Below are 17,422 nucleotides of genomic sequence, written 5' to 3'. Positions count from 1 at the left end.
TCCTGGGTGTTATTGCCCCCTTCCCGGTGCGGGACGCGGCGGTGGCCAGCGCGGGTGCCAGGCCTGGGATTTTCTGTGTCCTTTCCAGGGTCAGGGACGAGGCAGTGACTTGACTCCTGGGCGCTGAGCCCGGAAGGCAGCGCCGGAGGCCGCCGTCCCACCTGTCTGGTTCTCGTCACCCTTCGCTGTCTCCTGCTCCACCTGCGGCCGCCTGGACGGCTCCGGGTCTGACCGCTTGAGGTAGAGGTGGCAGTCGCGGCTGAAGGGGCTGAGGCAAGGCTGCGGCCCTCAGGGCGGCGGTAGCGCTGGGGGGGAGGAGGAGAAGGAGGAGGAGGAGAGAAGATGGCGTCGGAGCTGGAGCCCGAGGTGCAGGCCATCGACCGCAGTTTGCTGGAATGTTCCGCCGAGGAGATCGCGGGGGTGAGTGCCCGGACCCGGGCGGGAATGTCCAGCCGGCGCAGGCCGCGCCTGGGGCGGGGAGGAACGGTTCCTGGGAATCCGGGAGCGGCCCGCACTGACGAGGGCTGACAACTGCGCCGGCCCCGTCTTGTGGGGTACTAGCCCGGGAAGGGCGCCGATCTTGCTTTGGTAGCCCTCAGGGCTGTGCAGTGCACTGGCCGCCTTTGCGCGTCCCTTCTGCCCAGGCGAGCCCGCAGCTCCTCCACTATTCCTCCATCCCCTCACGCTCCTCTAAGTCCCCAAACACATAGATCGTTGCACGTCGGCTCGTGAAAGACGGGAGGGAAGGGGACGCCTCGGGGTGTTTGTAGTGTGCTCGTCCAGCTTCCTGTTCCCGGGAGAAGCAGAGCAGTGCTTCCGCCACCGACATGCATGCCACCCTCACCGTACCCCTTGTTTCTGCCGCGGCGCCGGCACCAAGGAAGCATCCAGCACCGTCCCCGCACTACCCCCACCAGTGCCTTTTGCACTTTTCAGTTGCCCCGGTTTGGTTCGTGGCCGGCGTTGATGCATGTGTGTGCAAAGTCGTGTCTTGACAGTTTACCGAGTTGGAGATGAAATAATTTTCCTGGGAGCTGGAGGGAGTTGGATGGAGAACAAACGTTATATAACTTTGGGAGAGCAGCTTTTGTCAACAAATACAAACTAATGTGAGCACGGGGCGCGCCGTGGTTGGTAGCAGCAGTAGTGCCCCAAACTTAAACCATGTAAGCTCAGTATTATACAAAAACTGTAGTATGAATGAACTAGAATACGCAGCAGAGTTATAAAATGATTACTTTAATAAGCAAGAAGGCATCTTCCCCCAATAAGTACAAGGAACACCCGTTAGAACAGGTTGTCCCGAATGATTATGAATGGACCAAAACAACTTGGGCCCCACCTCTAAGGCCTCCAGTTTAAAAAACTCCTGGCAACCATGAAGTCAGCAGTCTGAAGATAGGGCACAGTTTGGGGTAGACACTGTTGGCAGGGCAAGAAGTTACTTTGAGTGAATTGCTGAGGTCTAAAGTTCAGATGGAAATAAATGACAAGAGTAGAGGTGAAAAGTTTAAGGAGATAAATTGTGGAATGAGGAGTCTTTCTTGGGTTTTTTAAACTGACTTGTTTAGTCTGTTTTCATTTACTTTTACTTAACATTGCACAACTGAAGAATTGTCAACTCCCATCTGCCTTTGATTTATGAGAGAAAATGAAAGTAGTAAACAGTGAAATAATAATGACAGCTAGTCACTATGCCTCTTCTATTGATACATGGTTATTTACCTTAAATCTCAAGGTAGGTTTGGTCCCCCTGCCCCAACTAAATTTCGTGTCTGTTAGCCCAGTGATAGAGGCTACATACTCCATTATTCCTATTGAAGTGCAAGCCACAAGTGTTTAGAGCTTCTCCTGAGGAACTCAGTTATAAAACCAGTCTGGAGGCCAAGCTTCTAGCCCTTGCTCAGTGAAATCCTCAAGCAAGATACAGTAGGGAAAGGTCAAGAGGGATGCAACAAAACCTCGGTTTGGCTTCATTTGAGCTGAACATCACAGTCTGAGCTAATTTTATTTAACTCTGTTCACTTTTAAATGCCTTCTGAACAGTTAGATTTCTGAAAAGTTCAGTCTGAAGGCCAATAACACTTCCTCAACTGAAAAAAGATGCGAACTAGTATGTGTAACGTAAAGATGGCCTTAATATGTGAGGGGTGTGTACTTAAATTCCATATGTGTTTACTTAAAACACCAAACACTTCAAACTGTTGTTCCGGTTTAGCCTCTAGAACAATCCTTTATCAGAAATTAAGATAAGTTAATAAAGTTGCCAGATTGAAAGTGAATTTTGTGGGGCCAGCGCTGTAGCACTGTGGGTTAATGCTCTGGCCTGAAATGCCAGCATTCCATATGGGCGTCCGTTCTAGTCCCAGCTGCTCCACTTCCGATCCAGCTCTCTGCTATGGCCTGGGACAGCAGTAGAAGATGGCCCAAGTCTTTGGGCCCCTGCACCCACATGGGAGACCCGGAAGAAGCTCCTGGCTCCTGGCTTCGGATAGGCGCAGGTCCGGCCATTGCGGCCATCTGGGGAGTGAACCAGCGGATGGAAGACCTCTCTCTGTCTCTACCTCTCTCTGTAATTCTGTCTTTCAAATAAATAAAATAAATCTAAAAAAAAAAGACATTTAAAAAAAAGAAAGGGAATTTTGGAGAAGGTGAACAAGTAGAGAACGCAGTCATTGCAGCCCTCAGACGCTCTACTCCTGGGAATTGATTCTACCATGTGACTTTCCCAATACTGCTTGACTTTAATTACATTTCATATCACATATTGATTGCATTATATACCCATGGGTGGTTAGGAATTTTTTTTTTAAGATTTTATTTATTTATTTGAGAGGTAGAGTTTCAGACAGAGAGAGAGGTCTTCCATCTGCTGGGTCACTCCCCAGATGGCCGCAAGGGCCAGAGCTGGGCTGATCAGGAGCCAGGAGCTTCCTCCCAGTCTCTCAAGCGACTGCAGGGGCCCAAAGACTTGGGCCATTTTTCTACTGCTTTCCCAGGCTACAGCAGAACACTGGATTGGAAGTGGAGCAGCCAGGACACAAACCTTCACCCATATGGATGCCGGCCGCAGGCGGAGGCTCAGCCTACTATACCACAGCGCTGGCCCCCAGTGATTAGGATTTAAGAAGCACATATACTGTACTGTTTTTCCCCAACTATGTAAAAGATGCAAATACATTGAAGAAGTTTTATGTAGAGTTTTATGTCTCTATTACAGTTATTTTTACTTTACTTTTTTAAAGTTTTATTGACCTATAATTCACATGCAGTGGTTTTTAGTTTATTCACAGAGTTGTGCAGCCATTACCTCATTCAATTTTATAATATTTTAGTCATTGCAGAAAAGAAATCCTATACATATTATCAGTTACCCCACCCCACCCCACCCCCCCGGCTTTTCGAATCCCAAACTCCCAAACTCTTAAGTAACTTAATTATGTTCTGTCTCCATAATTTGATTATTCTGGACATTTCATATAGAGTCATCGAATTTTTGTCTTTTGTGACTGGCTCCTCTCTCTTAGCAAAATATTACCCGGGTTCATCCATGTTGTGGCATGTTTTAGTACTTCATTCCTTTTTATTGCCAAATGCTATTCCATTTTACTGATAGACCACATTTTATTTATCCATTCATCAGTCACTAAATATTTAGATTGTTTATAGTTTTGGATTTTATGAATATTGCTGCTGTGAACATTCATGTATAATTTTTCATGTGGACATTTTTGTTTCTTTTGGATACATGTCAAGGAGTGGAATTATTGGGTTATATGTTAACGACTCTTTTATGGAACTGTCAGACTGTTTTCCAGAGCAGCTGCATCATTTTACATTTCCACAATGTTCTAGTTTCTCCATGTCCTTAGCAACGCTCGTCCATGTTTTCCGTTACAGCTATGACATTGGATGTGAAGTGCTTTTTCACTGGGGTTTTGATTTGCATTTTTCTCAAGACTCATTATACTGAACATCTTCTCATGAGCTAACTGGCCATTTGCATATCTTCTTTGCCAATTTTTTGATTAGTTTTTTTTGTCTTTTATTATTCAGTTTCAATATTATTTGTATTTGTAGTGCTCTCCTTCGTTTGCAAACCTCTTACTTTGTTTAAAACTTTTTCTTAAGATAGTCCCAGAAAACTATTTTATAAAATGAATAACTTACCTGTTGCTTAGCCTTGTTTGAAAGCAAAACCAAATATGGTTAAAAGATTCAATTTTAATTCTCTATATAATGATAATTAGATACTGTAATAAAAGATTAACCCCTAGGGATTCTTTCATTTTTGTATATTTTGTAAGTGCTCTCCATCTCAAGGCTTAAATTCAGCGTTAGGAAAGCTCCTGGAAACATTGTCATAACATGTTTACTTTAATAGAATGAGTTGACAGTTTCTTTACTTCCCTTTTGGGGGACTTATAAGATTGTGAATCTTTATTGCTGTCTTGTACACATTGATGTGACAGCTACAAATGTCTGAAATGAGGACAAATTAAAAAAGAACCAAAGTAGAAATCTTGTGGTTTTTGTTGAAGAGATAGTTGCAATTAGCATATGTTAGCAAGAACTCATTTGAAAAGCTACAGATTTTATTCTTTTGAGAAATGTGCAAGCCATTATTTTTCAAAGCAGTCATAAATTTTTCTTCCTTCTATATTGAGTGTGTAAATCCAATCAGATTAAAGTGCCTAAAACAGAGCCCAAATCTGTTAGGTGGTTTGGACTTTTTCACAAAATAGTAGTAAACTTCTTAAAGATGGGGAACATATATCAGCCCTTCTTGAACCAGATTTTTGTCTTGCTAATAATTTATAGTAATATACAACAAAGTGGTATTTAGAATGAAGTAGTTCTTTTTTTTTTTTTTTTTTTTTTGACAGGCAGAGTGGACAGTGAGAGAGAGACAGAGAGAAAGGTCTTCCTTTTGCCGTTGGTTCACCCTCCAATGGCCGCCGCGGTAGCGCGCTGCGGCCGGCGCACCGCGCTGTTCCGATGGCAGGAGCCAGGTGCTTCTCCTGGTCTCCCATGGGGTGCAGGGCCCAAACACTTGGGCCATCCTCCACTGCACTCCCTGGCCACAGCAGAGAGCTGGCCTGGAAGAGGGGCAACCGGGACAGGATCGGTGCCCCGACCGGGACTAGAACCCGGTGTGCCGCGCCGCAAGGCGGAGGATTAGCCTGTTGAGCCACGGCGCCGGCCTTGAAGTAGTTCTTTTACAAATAATGTATTTTATTCTTAACCAGAAACTGATATTAGCTGATGAGTTTTGTATGAAGAAATCTATGGACAGATTTGACCTTTCTGTTGCTGGAGCCTCAAGACTACATTATTTCTTTTAGATTCTCCCTGGATTAAAATTTGCAAAAGCCAAGTTTTAGGAGACATGAAAACCAAAAGTATAATAAAAACAAAAATTAATTTTAAAATAAAACCTTTCTATGTGTTATAAATGAAAACTGAAGCACTTAAACTTTCTAGGATTGTGGAGATGAATTCTTTTGGGCATACTGCTTAATTTTTCATTCTTAATTTGGTTTGCCACAGTGGGAGAAAAATTGAATATTTATCCTTGGATGGCGCTGTGGCGTAGTGGGTAAAGCTGTGGCCTTCAGTGCCGGCATCCCATATGGGTGCTGATTCGAGTCCCAGCTGCCCCTACTTCCAATCCAGCTCTCTGCTATGGCCTGGGAAAGCAGTAGAAGATGGCCCAAGTCCTTGGGCCCCTGCAGCCACGTGGGAGACCCTGAAGAAGCTCCTGGCTTCAGATCGGCACAGCTCTGGCCACTGTGGTCAATTGGGGGGTGAACCAGCAGATGGAAGACCTCTCTCTCTCTGCCTCTCCTTCTCTGTCTGTGTAACTCTGACTTTCAAATAAATAAATAAATCTTTTTTTTTTAAAAAGTATCTTTTAACTCAAAGAATAAGATTCTAATTTGCTTGTTGATGACTCTGCCTTCTACTTTTTAAAAACTTATTTTTATATTTACTGAACTTTAATATGCGTGCATGTAAAATTTTTATTTAGAGTACTTTCTAAAGGGAGAAAATCCGTAAAATCTATAGGATTGTCTTCCCAGAAAGCTGGAGTATTTATGTATTTATTTTTATTTACTTGAGAGGCAGATGGAAAGAAAGAGAGCTCTCCTACCTGCTGACTCACTCCTCAAATGCCAGCAATAACCAAGGCTGACCTGGGCCAAAGTCAGGAGCTGGGAACTCAATCTGTGTCTCCCACATGGATGGCAGGAACTCAGTTTCTTCTGGAGCCATCACTGCTGTCTCCCTGGGTCCTCGTTAGCAGGAAGTGGAGTCGGACATCTCACCCAAGCACTCCAGTTTGAGATGTGGGCATTTCAACCAGTATCTTAACTGCTAGACCAAATGCCTGCCCCTTACTGTTTTAGGAGTCATTTGATCTTTTTCCTGTTTGCATAAAGCAAACACAACAAAGTCAGTAATATTTGGAAAATATAGTTTCACCTTAGAAAAACTCTTCCAAGCTTCTTCAAAGAGAGAGAGAGAGAAGGAAGGAAGGAGGGAAGGAGGGAGGGAGGGAGGGAGGGAGGGAGGGAGGGAGAAATGGAAGAAAGAATCTTCCATTGGGAATGGCGCTGTGGCTCAGCAGGTTAAAGCCCTGGCCAGCACTGCAGGCATCCCATATGGGTGCCAGGTTGAGTCACAGCTGCCCCACTTCCTATGCAGCTCCCTGATAAAACACCTGGGAAAGCAACAGAGGATGGCCCAAGTTCTTGGGCCACTGCACTCACATAGGAGACCTGGAAGAAGTTCCTGGCTCCTGCCTTCAGCTGGCCTAGCCCCAGTTGTTACAAGCATTTGGAGAGTGAACCAGTGGATAGAAGTCCTCTCTCTCTGTCTCTTACCTCTCTCTGTAACTTCTGAATTTCAAATAAATAAAATAAATCTTAAAAAAAAGAAAAACTTTGACTATTTCAATTATAAACTTCCATTCAGCACTTTAACTTATGAACAAACTTTTTACATTTTTAGTAAAAATTCTCTGAAAACATGAAATTGACTAGAAAGTTAATACAGACCACTTCATGAATATTTAAAATCTATCTTGTTTTTAGAAGGAAGACCGTAAGCTGAAGATTGTACATGTAAAAGTTAAAGTGAAGCCCTTACCCTGACACCCATGTGAGGCCTAGATGGAGTTCCGGGCTCCTGGCTACAGCATGGCCCAGCCCTAGCCATTGCAGCCATTTGCAGAGTGAACCAGCAGATGGAAGATCTCTCTCTATCACACTGCCTTTCAAACAAATAAAATAAATCTTTTTTACAAAACCTAGGCCCTTAAATTGACTTCTTAGGATGTTAGACATCACTTGAACATACTCCCTTACAAGGTTGTAGATGTAGGTTGTAATCCATGAATAAATATTGGATCTAGGAGTTATGTCAGCATTTCAGTTAGCTGCATTTTAGTAGAAGTAAGTCATTTTACTCATACTTTGTTTAAAAAAATGTTTTTAATTTAAAGATTTATTTGTTTATTTGAAAGGTAGAGTTACTGAGGGAGAGAGAGACAACGAGATCTTCCATCTGCTGATTCACTTCCCAAATGACCACAACAGCCTGGGATGGGTCAGGCCGAAGTCAGGAGCTACGTGCTTCATCTGGGTTTCCCACGGGGTGACAGTGGCCCAAGTCCTTGAACCGTCATCTGCTGCTTTCCCAGGCAGATTGACAGGGAGCTGGATTGGAAACGGAGCAGCTGGGACTCAAACTGGTACTCATATGGGATGCTTAACCCACTGCACCACAATGCTGGCCCCTATTTCATGTTTTCTGATTTAAAATTTTTACTCAGCTTAGAACCAGAATGATGTCTAACTATACAAAGCAGTGTGGAGAACAAATAAACATATGGGCAGAGTTGGCAGAGGAGGCAGGGATAAATGACAAAATAAGTGGAAAGACAGAAATAGGAAAGGAAAGGAAGTGGTTTGAAGGCTGCCTTCTCTAGGGTTTATTTAGTTTCATTTTTAGAAACTAGTCTCTGAGCCTTGCTGCATGCTCAGAGCCATATAGAACATCATGTAGACTGTAAATGTTATGTGACAGTAGTATAAACAAATAAGTAGTTGTGCATAGAAGAGATTGTATTAAATACTCACTGAGACCAGGTTCTATTTTAGCCACGGGGGGTGGGGATGAGGAGTAGGTTAAGAAGGAATCCCCCAGAAAGTAAGGCATAAACTGAGACCTGAAGAGTGAATAGCAAATGGCTTTGTAAAGCAGAGAAAAAGCGAGTAGTCATTCAGGTCAGAAGGAGCATCTCGGGGAGTCTGATGAAGACAAGCAGCTTGTAAACCTTGTCAGGGAACTTGACTAGATGGTAACTATGTCATGGGGACCTGAAGGACATGGTCTTAAGAGCATTTTGCAAAAATCACTCTGGTAGTGAAGTTGGGAAATATATTGCAGAGGAGAAGGCCAATTAGTTTAGACTGGATAGTGGAATGTAGTGACTCCGAGAAAGAGATAGCTGGACGAGAGACATTCAGGAAGCCTACTAGACAAGACATGATTGGTTGGATGTTGAAGTGAGGAAGAAGAAAGATTTTTAAGTCTTCTGGTTTGGATACCTTTTTGATAAAATAGACAAATGGAGAGAACAACGGATTTTGAAGGGGAACAGAGATTACAAGTTCAAGTTTGGATATATGAAAAGTCTTTGAAATTACGTAGTATGAAACTATGCCAATTAACAGTAAAACTACTACTCAAACAGTACTTTATACTTTGTGTATCTATGTGGGTGCAAACTGTTGAAATCTTTGATGAGTATATACCAAGTTGATCTTCTGTATATAAAGATAATTGAAAATGAATCTTTATGAAGAATGGGATAGGAGAGGGAGTAGGAGATGGGATGGTTGCGGGTGGGAGGGAGGTTATGGGCTGAAAAGCAAAAGTTGTACTTTTGAAATTTATATTAATTAAATAAAAGTTAAAAAAGAAAGAAACTATACGGGGGCCTGCTCTGTGGCCTAGCGGATAAAGCTGCCGCCTGCTGCACTGGCATCCCATATGGGTGCCGGTTCGAGTCCAGCTGTTCCACTCCAATCTAGCTCTCTGCTGTGGCCTGGGAAAGCAGTAGAAGATGGCCCAAGCCCTTGGGCCCCTCCACCCATGTGGGAGACCTGGAAGAAGCTCCTGGCTCCTGGCTTCGGATAGGCGTAACTCTGGCCGTTGTGACCGACTGGGGAGTGAACCAGAGGATGGAAGACTTCTCGATCGCTCTCTGCTTCTCCTCTCTCTTAACTCTGACTTTCAAATGAATAAATTAAAAACAAAACAAAACAAAACAAAACAAAAAACTATGCATGGATTTCAAAATTGTTGCACCAAAAAATTTTTCTTCTGATTCTGTTCTTCCATGATTTTCTTTTTCTTTTTTCTTTTCTTTTTTTTTTTTGAGAGACAGAGCAGTCATTTATTGGTTTACTCCCTAAATGTCTGTAGTGCCAGAGGCAGGCCAGGGTTGAAGCCAGAAGCCTGGAACACAATCCAGCTCTCCATTTCCTTAAGCCATCACTGTGCCTCTCAGGGTCTACATTAGAAGGAAGCTGCAAATCCAGGAAGCAGTCCAACATGGGGCATCGCTAGGCTAAGCTCCGGTTCCCTCCCTGAATTGTTTTTTTCTTTTAAAGATTATTTATTTATTTAAAGATTTATTTATTTATTTGAAAGGCAGAGTTACAAAGAGGCAGAGGTAGAAAAAGAGGTCTTCCATCTGCTGGTTCACTCCCCAAATGGCCACAATGGCTGGAGCTGCACCAATCCAAAGCCAGGAGTCAGGAGCTTCTTCTGGGACTCCCACACAGGTGTAGGGGCCCAAGCATCTGGACCATCTTCTACTGCTTTCTCAGGCCATAGCAGAGAGCTGGATCGGAAGTGGAGCAGCTGGCTCTTGAACCAGCACCCATATGGATTGCCAGCACTGTAGACAACAGCTTTACCCACTACGCCACAACACCGACCCCTAATTTTTTAATTAATTTATTTTTATTTCTTTATTTTATGTATTTAAAAGGCAGAATGGCAGAAATGGAGGGGGGAGAGATCTATCTTCCATCCACCAAGGCTGGACCATGCTGAAGGCAGGAGCCAGAAACTCAAGATGTCAAGACGGGTCTCCCACACAAGTGGAGGGGCGTAAATATTTGGGTCATCTCCCGGTGCCTTCTCAGGCACGTTAGCAGGGAGCTGAATTGGAAGTGGGGTAGCCAGGACTGAAACTGACATTCCAATATGAAAGTTTAACCATAGCACCGGCCCTCTGAATTTTTTGGAATGCCCTCATTGAATTGATGCCCATGAGGTCTCTTAAGCATAATTGTAACGGAGAGGTTTGGGAGACAAAGAGTAGTTTTTCATTGTTATTAGTGGGAAGAGCAAAGGGGAAAGGGCTTATGGAGAGAGGTCGGTCATAAAGAGGGCATAATTGATAAACAAAGTTTTTTATGGGTTCACATTCATAAGAGACATGTAAACCTAGAGAGAAATAAAACTAGTGTATTGGCTATTTACATTCACTGCACGGACAAACTGGCATGAGGATCTGTATCGCAGTCGGAGTTACATTTGAGCAAAATGTTAGACAGGAAGTCATCCATCTTCTGTGGTGATCTCTGCGGGGATTTCAGATGAGCTCTGTGGTCATTCCTGTATTACCTATAGAAGCCGGCTTCAAAGGTCATTTGGAGAAGGGGCCTTGTTTCATTTTTAACTTTGCTGGTAACTTTATAATACAAGTTTAATATACTTGGCATTTTAATGGATTGAATTTCTGAGACATAGGGTAAGTATAATAAGTAAGGTATTCTTTTGTCATTATTTTATAAGTAAAATCAAATAGGGTAGATTTGTTCAAATTAGCAGTTCATTAACATTGTTTAAAATTATCTTTTCTGTTTTCTTTTTTTAAAGAAATGGCTGCAAGCCACCGACCTCACTAGAGAAGTGTACCAGCCCACTATGTACCCCAAATCTACTGCAGAGGTCCCAACCCTTTTCCACAGAAAGAAGACATGCTGGCACAGCATGTCTTGTTGGGACCGATGGAATGGTATCTTTGTGGTGAAGATCCTACATTTGGATTTCCAAAACTAGAACAAGCAAATAAACCTTCTCATCTTTGTGGTCGTGTTTTTAAAGTAGGAGAGCCTACGTACTCTTGCAGGTAAGATATTTCAATTTTCTTTCTAAATGGATTTTTGTTTTTGCATGACTTCTTTATTCTGAAACCTTGACATTTTATTTTAACATTATAAAATACAGTGTATATTTAAAAGTTCACATCACAGATATATAAATCGTTATGAAAAGAACATAATTATTTTCCAGGTCAAGAAATAGACTGTCGTCAGCATTCCAGAAGTTCACTGTGTGCACTGTGTTAATGCTTCCTCTCCTATCGACTGTGATCTTAACACTTAACAAAAATCTCTTCCTTGCTTTACTTGGTATTGCCCCAAGTTTGGGCAATTGGAGCCCCGTCACACAAGCTTGGCTGTCCTTCCCAACACGCCTTTGTTAGTTCTGTGTGCTTTTTTCCTTTCTGAGACAAGAAGTTCACAGCTTACTTTGTACTAACTCTGACCCATATGTAGAATCATCCATTTCTCCAAAAATTTTCCTTTCATTGGGATGGTGGTTAGAGATTAAGGTCTGGAGTATGCATTTGGTGTAGTGGTTAAGATACCGCTTGGAATACCCATATCCCATATCAGGATACCGAGTTCAAATCCTGGCTTCCCTTCCAACTCCAGTTTCCTGCTAATGTGCACCCTTGGAAGCAGCAGGTGATGGCTCAAGTACTTGGGTGCCTGTCCAAGTATGACTGTGCCCCCATTCTGTAAGACTATCCTAAACAAACACACATGCGCACACTGGAGACCTGGATTGAGGTCCTGCTTCTGTTGTGCACTTGTTCCACTTCTCTGGTGTCCTGACTCACAGATTGTCGCTGTTTTATCTGGCCTAAATATTGATTCACTCTCAGCTCAGTGGGACCTTCCTGTGTACTCAGACTAGCTTGCTTTGCTGGAGATCCAGGTAGAAAGTTACCCCCTCACTGAGAGTCAGAGCGCTCCTAGGGCTCACCTTGTAAATTTCCCATCTCTAGTTACTGCCCTCTTGTACTACTTGTTGCTCAGTGCCCTTGTGTATTTCTTCTGCTTTTAGGTTTATTTATAGTGGAGAGGCTAATTCAGAACCAGTTACCCCATCATAGCCAAAAGTGCAAGTTCAAAATTCATTTTAACCAGTGAAAGTTGCTTATGTTTGTTGAGCACCAGATTTAACTTTTTTTTTTTTTTAAGATTTATTTTATTTATTTGAAAGTTAGAGTTAGGGTCAGAGAGAGAGATCTTCCATCTGTTGGTTCACTCCCCAAATGGCTGCAACGGCTAGGTCTGGACCACGCCTAAGCCAGGAGCCAGGAGCGTCATCTGGGTCTCCCAAATGGGTGCAGAGGTTCAAGCTCTTGGGCTGTCCTCTGCTGCTTTTCCTTTGTGCATTATATGCCAGCATTGCAGGTGGCAGCTTAACCTGCTGTGCCACCACCCCAGCCCCCAGACTTAATGCTAATCATTTTGTATGTAATCATATTTAATCCTCTGTAACCTCGGAGACAGTATCTTTGAGGAAACTGAGGTTATGTGACTTACCTGCAGTCGTAAAATCTGAAACCAGGCCTGTGACTCTGAAGTCCATGTTCTTTACCTTTTCCTTTCTTTTATTCTCAAATATTGGCTTATAAGAGTTTTTCACTCTTAGTAAAATGAAGGAAAATACAGTGTTTCTTGCAACTATACACATTTAAATTCTGAAATGTCCTTTGTTGTTAAATTATTATTATAAGCAATGATGACAGTGAACTAGGTAATATTGTTCCAATTTGTATCATTCTTGGCAAAGTACATTAGCAGCTTTTTCTGTGGTTTTTCTGCTAGTCACTGCAGCTCAGAATTCTGCTACCTACTACCACCGTCATTCCTAAGCAGAAAACCAAGTAAAGTTATAATACTATCTTTTGTACCCCAAAGTATATGCAGAGAGTATTAAATACAATTCATATCAGGACTGTAACTAACACAATACCTAAAAGATAATCTATAGAAGTGAAATTGACACTTTGAGGTGCGATGACTTTGAACATCCCTTTACTCAACTGTTGAGGAACAGGGTTTTTATATATACATATATACACACACTATTTGTTGAACTCTGTACTTAGCGTAGGGTTAATATTATGTGTATAAAGTTAATTGAAAATAGATCTTAGTAAAAAATAAGAATGGGAATAGGAGAGGGTGAGAGTATGTGTAGAAGGGAGGATAGGATGGGAAGAATCACTGTGTTCCTAAATTTGTATTTATGAAATGCATGAAGTTTGTTATACCTTAAATAAAAGGTTTCTAGGGGAAAAAAAAAAAAAAAGAATTCAAGAGTCCTGGAAGCTACAAAGGACAAAAAAAGGAAAGAGCTGTTGGTGACTCATAAATCACAGATCAGACTTTGAATCCTTTTGTTAGACTGGGCTGTGGACTACTGTTTCCCAATCACAAGTGTTTGGTTACATACAGTGAGGAAAAATAGATTTAAAAGATAAGTTTATTTTGGTGCAAAAAAGTTCTGAAGTCATATATACAAGGAATCAAAAGTTCATGGAAAATTCACGTTATGCAGAAATTGCACAAATTTCAAAAGATTTTTTTTTTATTTTTATTTTTTATTTTTGACAGGCAGAGTGGATAGTGAGAGACAGAGAGACAGAGAGAAAGGTCTTCCTTTGCCATTGGTTCACCCTCCAATGGCCACCGCGGCCAGTGCACCGCGCTGATCCGATGGCAGGAGCCAGGTACTTATCCTGGTCTCCCATGGGGAGCAGGGCCCAAGCACTGCACTCCTGGGCCATAGCAGAGAGCTGGCCTGGAAGAGGGGCAACCGGGACAGAATCTGGCGCCCTGACTGGGACTAGAACCCGGTGTGCCGGCACCGCTAGGCGGAGGATTAGCCTATTGAGCCGTGGCACCGGCCGTCAAATTTCAAAAGATTTTTTGCACCAAATCAAACTTATGTTTTAATTCCATTTTCCATTAACTTCTTGAAGTCCCCTTGTATTAGATGCTCTGCAAATATTTGTTAAGCAAATGTCTGTTACGTTATTCAAAGAACAGGGGATTTTCTTTTTTTAAATTATTCTTCAGCTTATATATCTATATATTATTTGTGAATTTGTTTTATTTGAAAGTCAGAGAGAAAGAGACAGACAGAGACCATCATCTGCTGGTTTGCTCTCCAAATGTTTACAATAGCCAGGATTTGGCCAAGCTGAAACTGGGAGCCTGGAACTCAATCTGGGGCTCCAATGTGGATGAAATGGACCCAAGACCTTGAGCCATCAGTTGCTGCCTCCCAGGGGACACATTAGCAGGAAATTAGATCAGAAGCAGAGGCAGGACTTGAACCCCAGCACCCTGATATGGCAAGCGGGTGTCCCAAGTGGCATCTTAACTGTTGCAACAAACACTCACCCCCAGGCAACTTGAATATGTTTTTGTCATTCCACTTTAGCTGACTTGCTTGAGTATTCTTATTAGTTGCACATTGCCATACTGGCCCGGTGACAGCTCCATATTTACAGTTATAAGCCAGTTACTTTCAGTTATGTTGTTTGTTTATTATGTTTGCTATGTACAGGAAACCCTTTCCATTCTAGATTTTACAACTTCAGATATTCACTCTTGTATCCAGCCAGTTCATTAATAGGGCAGATAATGCTGTGGGTACTCAGGATGTTAATCTGTTATAAATTTATGGCCTTTTCATTTTTTCTTTGGTACCCTTTTACTTATATTTTTTAAAGATTTATTTATTTATTTGAAAGGCAGAGTTAGAGAGAGACAGAGGGAGAGATCTTACGTAAACTGATTCACTCCCCAAATGGCCACAACAGCCAGAGCTGGTCTGATCCAGAGCAAGGAACCAGGAGCTTCTTCCAGGTCTCCCACACGGGTGCAGGAGCCCAAGCACTTGGGCGATCCCCCGCTGATTCCCAGGTGTATTAGTGGGGAGCTGGGTCAGAAGTGGGGCAGCCAGGATCCGAGCTGGTGCCCATATGGGATGACAGCATCACAGGCAGCAGCTTTACCCACTGTGCCACAGTACCGACCTTGTTTGGCACCCTTTTGATCAAAGGTGTATAAAATTCTGGAATTTTGTTAGTCCCAGGAATCTCTTGTTTGTCTGTGGGTCCATCCTACAGGAGAAGAGATTGGATGCAGGGAGAACTTAACTGAGTATTTTATAGGGGGCCCTTGATTAAACTGATAATCCTGAGATATTCTAGTACCAGAAGAAGAGGAAGTAAGGAGAAATTTGTTTTCAGCAGGTACATGGAAATGGCTTTTGGAGTTGGGAGGAATGGGGTAGAATGGCAGAAAGAGTAATTTATTTATTACATCGATGAAAAGCGTATATCATGATGAGCTATTGGTCTGTATTTGAAGCTTAAATGCTTCTGAAGGATTTGTGCATGAGACTGAGTCAGAGATCTCAGTAGATTTTTTCCTATATTACGTGTGGGGCCCCAGGAAGGGTGCAGGGCGGGGTCCAGCTTTCTTATGCCAGTCTGGGATTCCTCTGAGATACAGATTAGTTTCACTAAAACCTGGAGAATATAGGTTGATCTGTTCTCAATATTCTTTTTATTTAGGAGATGTATATAATCAATAAAAAGAAAGGCACTGGGGCTAGTGCTGTGGCTTAGCAGGTTAAGCCACTGCCTGCAATGCCAGCATCCCATATGGGCGACAGTTTGATTCCCAGCTGCTCCACTTCCAATCCAGCTCTCTGCAATGGCCTGAGAAAGCAGCAGAAGATGGTCCAAGTGCTTAGTGCCCTGCACGCACATGGGAGACCTGGAAGAAGCTCGTGGTTCCTGGCTTTGGTCTGGCCCAGCTCCAGCCATTGCAACCACTTGGGGAATGAACCAGTAAATGGAAGATATCTCTCTCTGTGTGTAATTCTGCCTTTCAAATAAAATAAATAAATCTTTTAAAAAAAAAGAAAAAGAAAAGAAAGGCACTTACAGTAGTGGACATGCCTTATGGTATAAGGAAAGAATTTTTACTTTCATGACATCAGCCAGAGAGAGATGACAGGGCATATTCACTAAGGACAGAGAATATAAAGAACAACCTTAGCCACTGCTTTTTTTAAATTGGCTTGAAAAAAATTAATAAAACATGCATTGGTTATGACATTCAAAAGGTACAAAAGTTTGTGTCTTAAAATACCCTTTCCTCTCTCATCCCTTAAGTTCCCTGTTCAAATAAGGACCAGTATTAATTTTTTTTTGTGTAGCCTTCCAGATATTTTGTATATGCAGTGTTTTGCATATGTTCTTTTTGTTTGTTTGTTTTTGAGAGGCAGGGTGAGAAAGAAACAGATAAGAGAGATTGTACCCACTGGTTCACTTCCCAAGTGCCCACAATGGCCAAGGCTGGAGCCAGAAGCCAGAGAACTTGATCCAAATGTCCCACATGGGTAGTGGAGATCCAATTACTTGAACCATCACCTGCTGCCACCCTGGGTTCCTATTGGCTGAAAGCTGTAAATTGCAAGCCAGAGTGAGCCAGGAATTGAACCCAGGGACTCCACTATAGGGCACAGACACCTTAACCACTAGGCCAAACATCTACCTCATTTTTATTTTTTTGAGGTTTGTTTTGTTTATTTCATGATCTGTGTATTTTATAAATTTTAGAATTAGCTTTCAAATTTTTATTTTTAAGAAAAGTAAAGATTACAGTTAGGATTACATCCAGTCTATCAGTTTGGAGAGAAGTGATATTTTACAACATTGAGTTTTCAAATCCATTGTATCTTAAATCTCTCTATGAAGGTTTTCTTTAATCTGTTTTAACTATGTTTTACTGCTTTTTTGTGTAGAAGTTATATGCCCATTTTGTCATGTTCTCAAATGTTTTATTGTGGTATTGCAAATTGAATTTTTTCTTCTTTTTACTTCCTTTTACATTTATTTTCTTCTCTCTCTCTGTGTGTGTGTGTGTGTGTAAATGTAGCTGGTTTCTGATATTGAATTTGTTCTCTGACCTTACCATATTTATTTATTGGTTCTAGTAGATTTTTGTTCCTTAGATTTTAATATAATTAATTCCTCTGTGAATGGAGACAGTTTTCCTTCCTTTATGGTCTTTTGGCCATTTACTTCTGTTTTGTACTTTATTACTGTGGTAAAAGTGCATTATACTCAATTTTAGGGGGAAAGCCTTAGACTTTCTCTTTTAAATGTAATGTGTGGTATAGTTTTCTCATATATATGCTTTATCCCTTCTTTAAAAAAATTGTTTTTGTTTAT

The 17,422-nt window shown here is 42.0% G+C and overlaps 1 protein-coding gene across 1 annotated transcript in view; it reads left to right on the top strand.

Moving 5' to 3' along the window:
• Positions 1–17,422, top strand: part of LOC133772040 (E3 ubiquitin-protein ligase UBR2-like) — a 58,710-nt gene continuing 41,288 nt past the window's right edge. Inside the window, 3 exon segments of the mRNA XM_062208576.1 lie at positions 1–420; positions 10,963–11,002; positions 11,005–11,215. Coding sequence (XP_062064560.1) covers positions 343–420; positions 10,963–11,002; positions 11,005–11,215 — 329 coding nt within the window. The 5' untranslated portion in view covers positions 1–342.

The sequence above is a fragment of the Lepus europaeus genome, chromosome 12 (genome assembly GCF_033115175.1).
Source record: "Lepus europaeus isolate LE1 chromosome 12, mLepTim1.pri, whole genome shotgun sequence".
Classification (NCBI taxonomy): Eukaryota; Metazoa; Chordata; class Mammalia; order Lagomorpha; family Leporidae; genus Lepus; species Lepus europaeus.
Note: the sequence above shows the minus strand (reverse complement) of the source record. Positions and strands in the feature narration are given on the sequence as shown.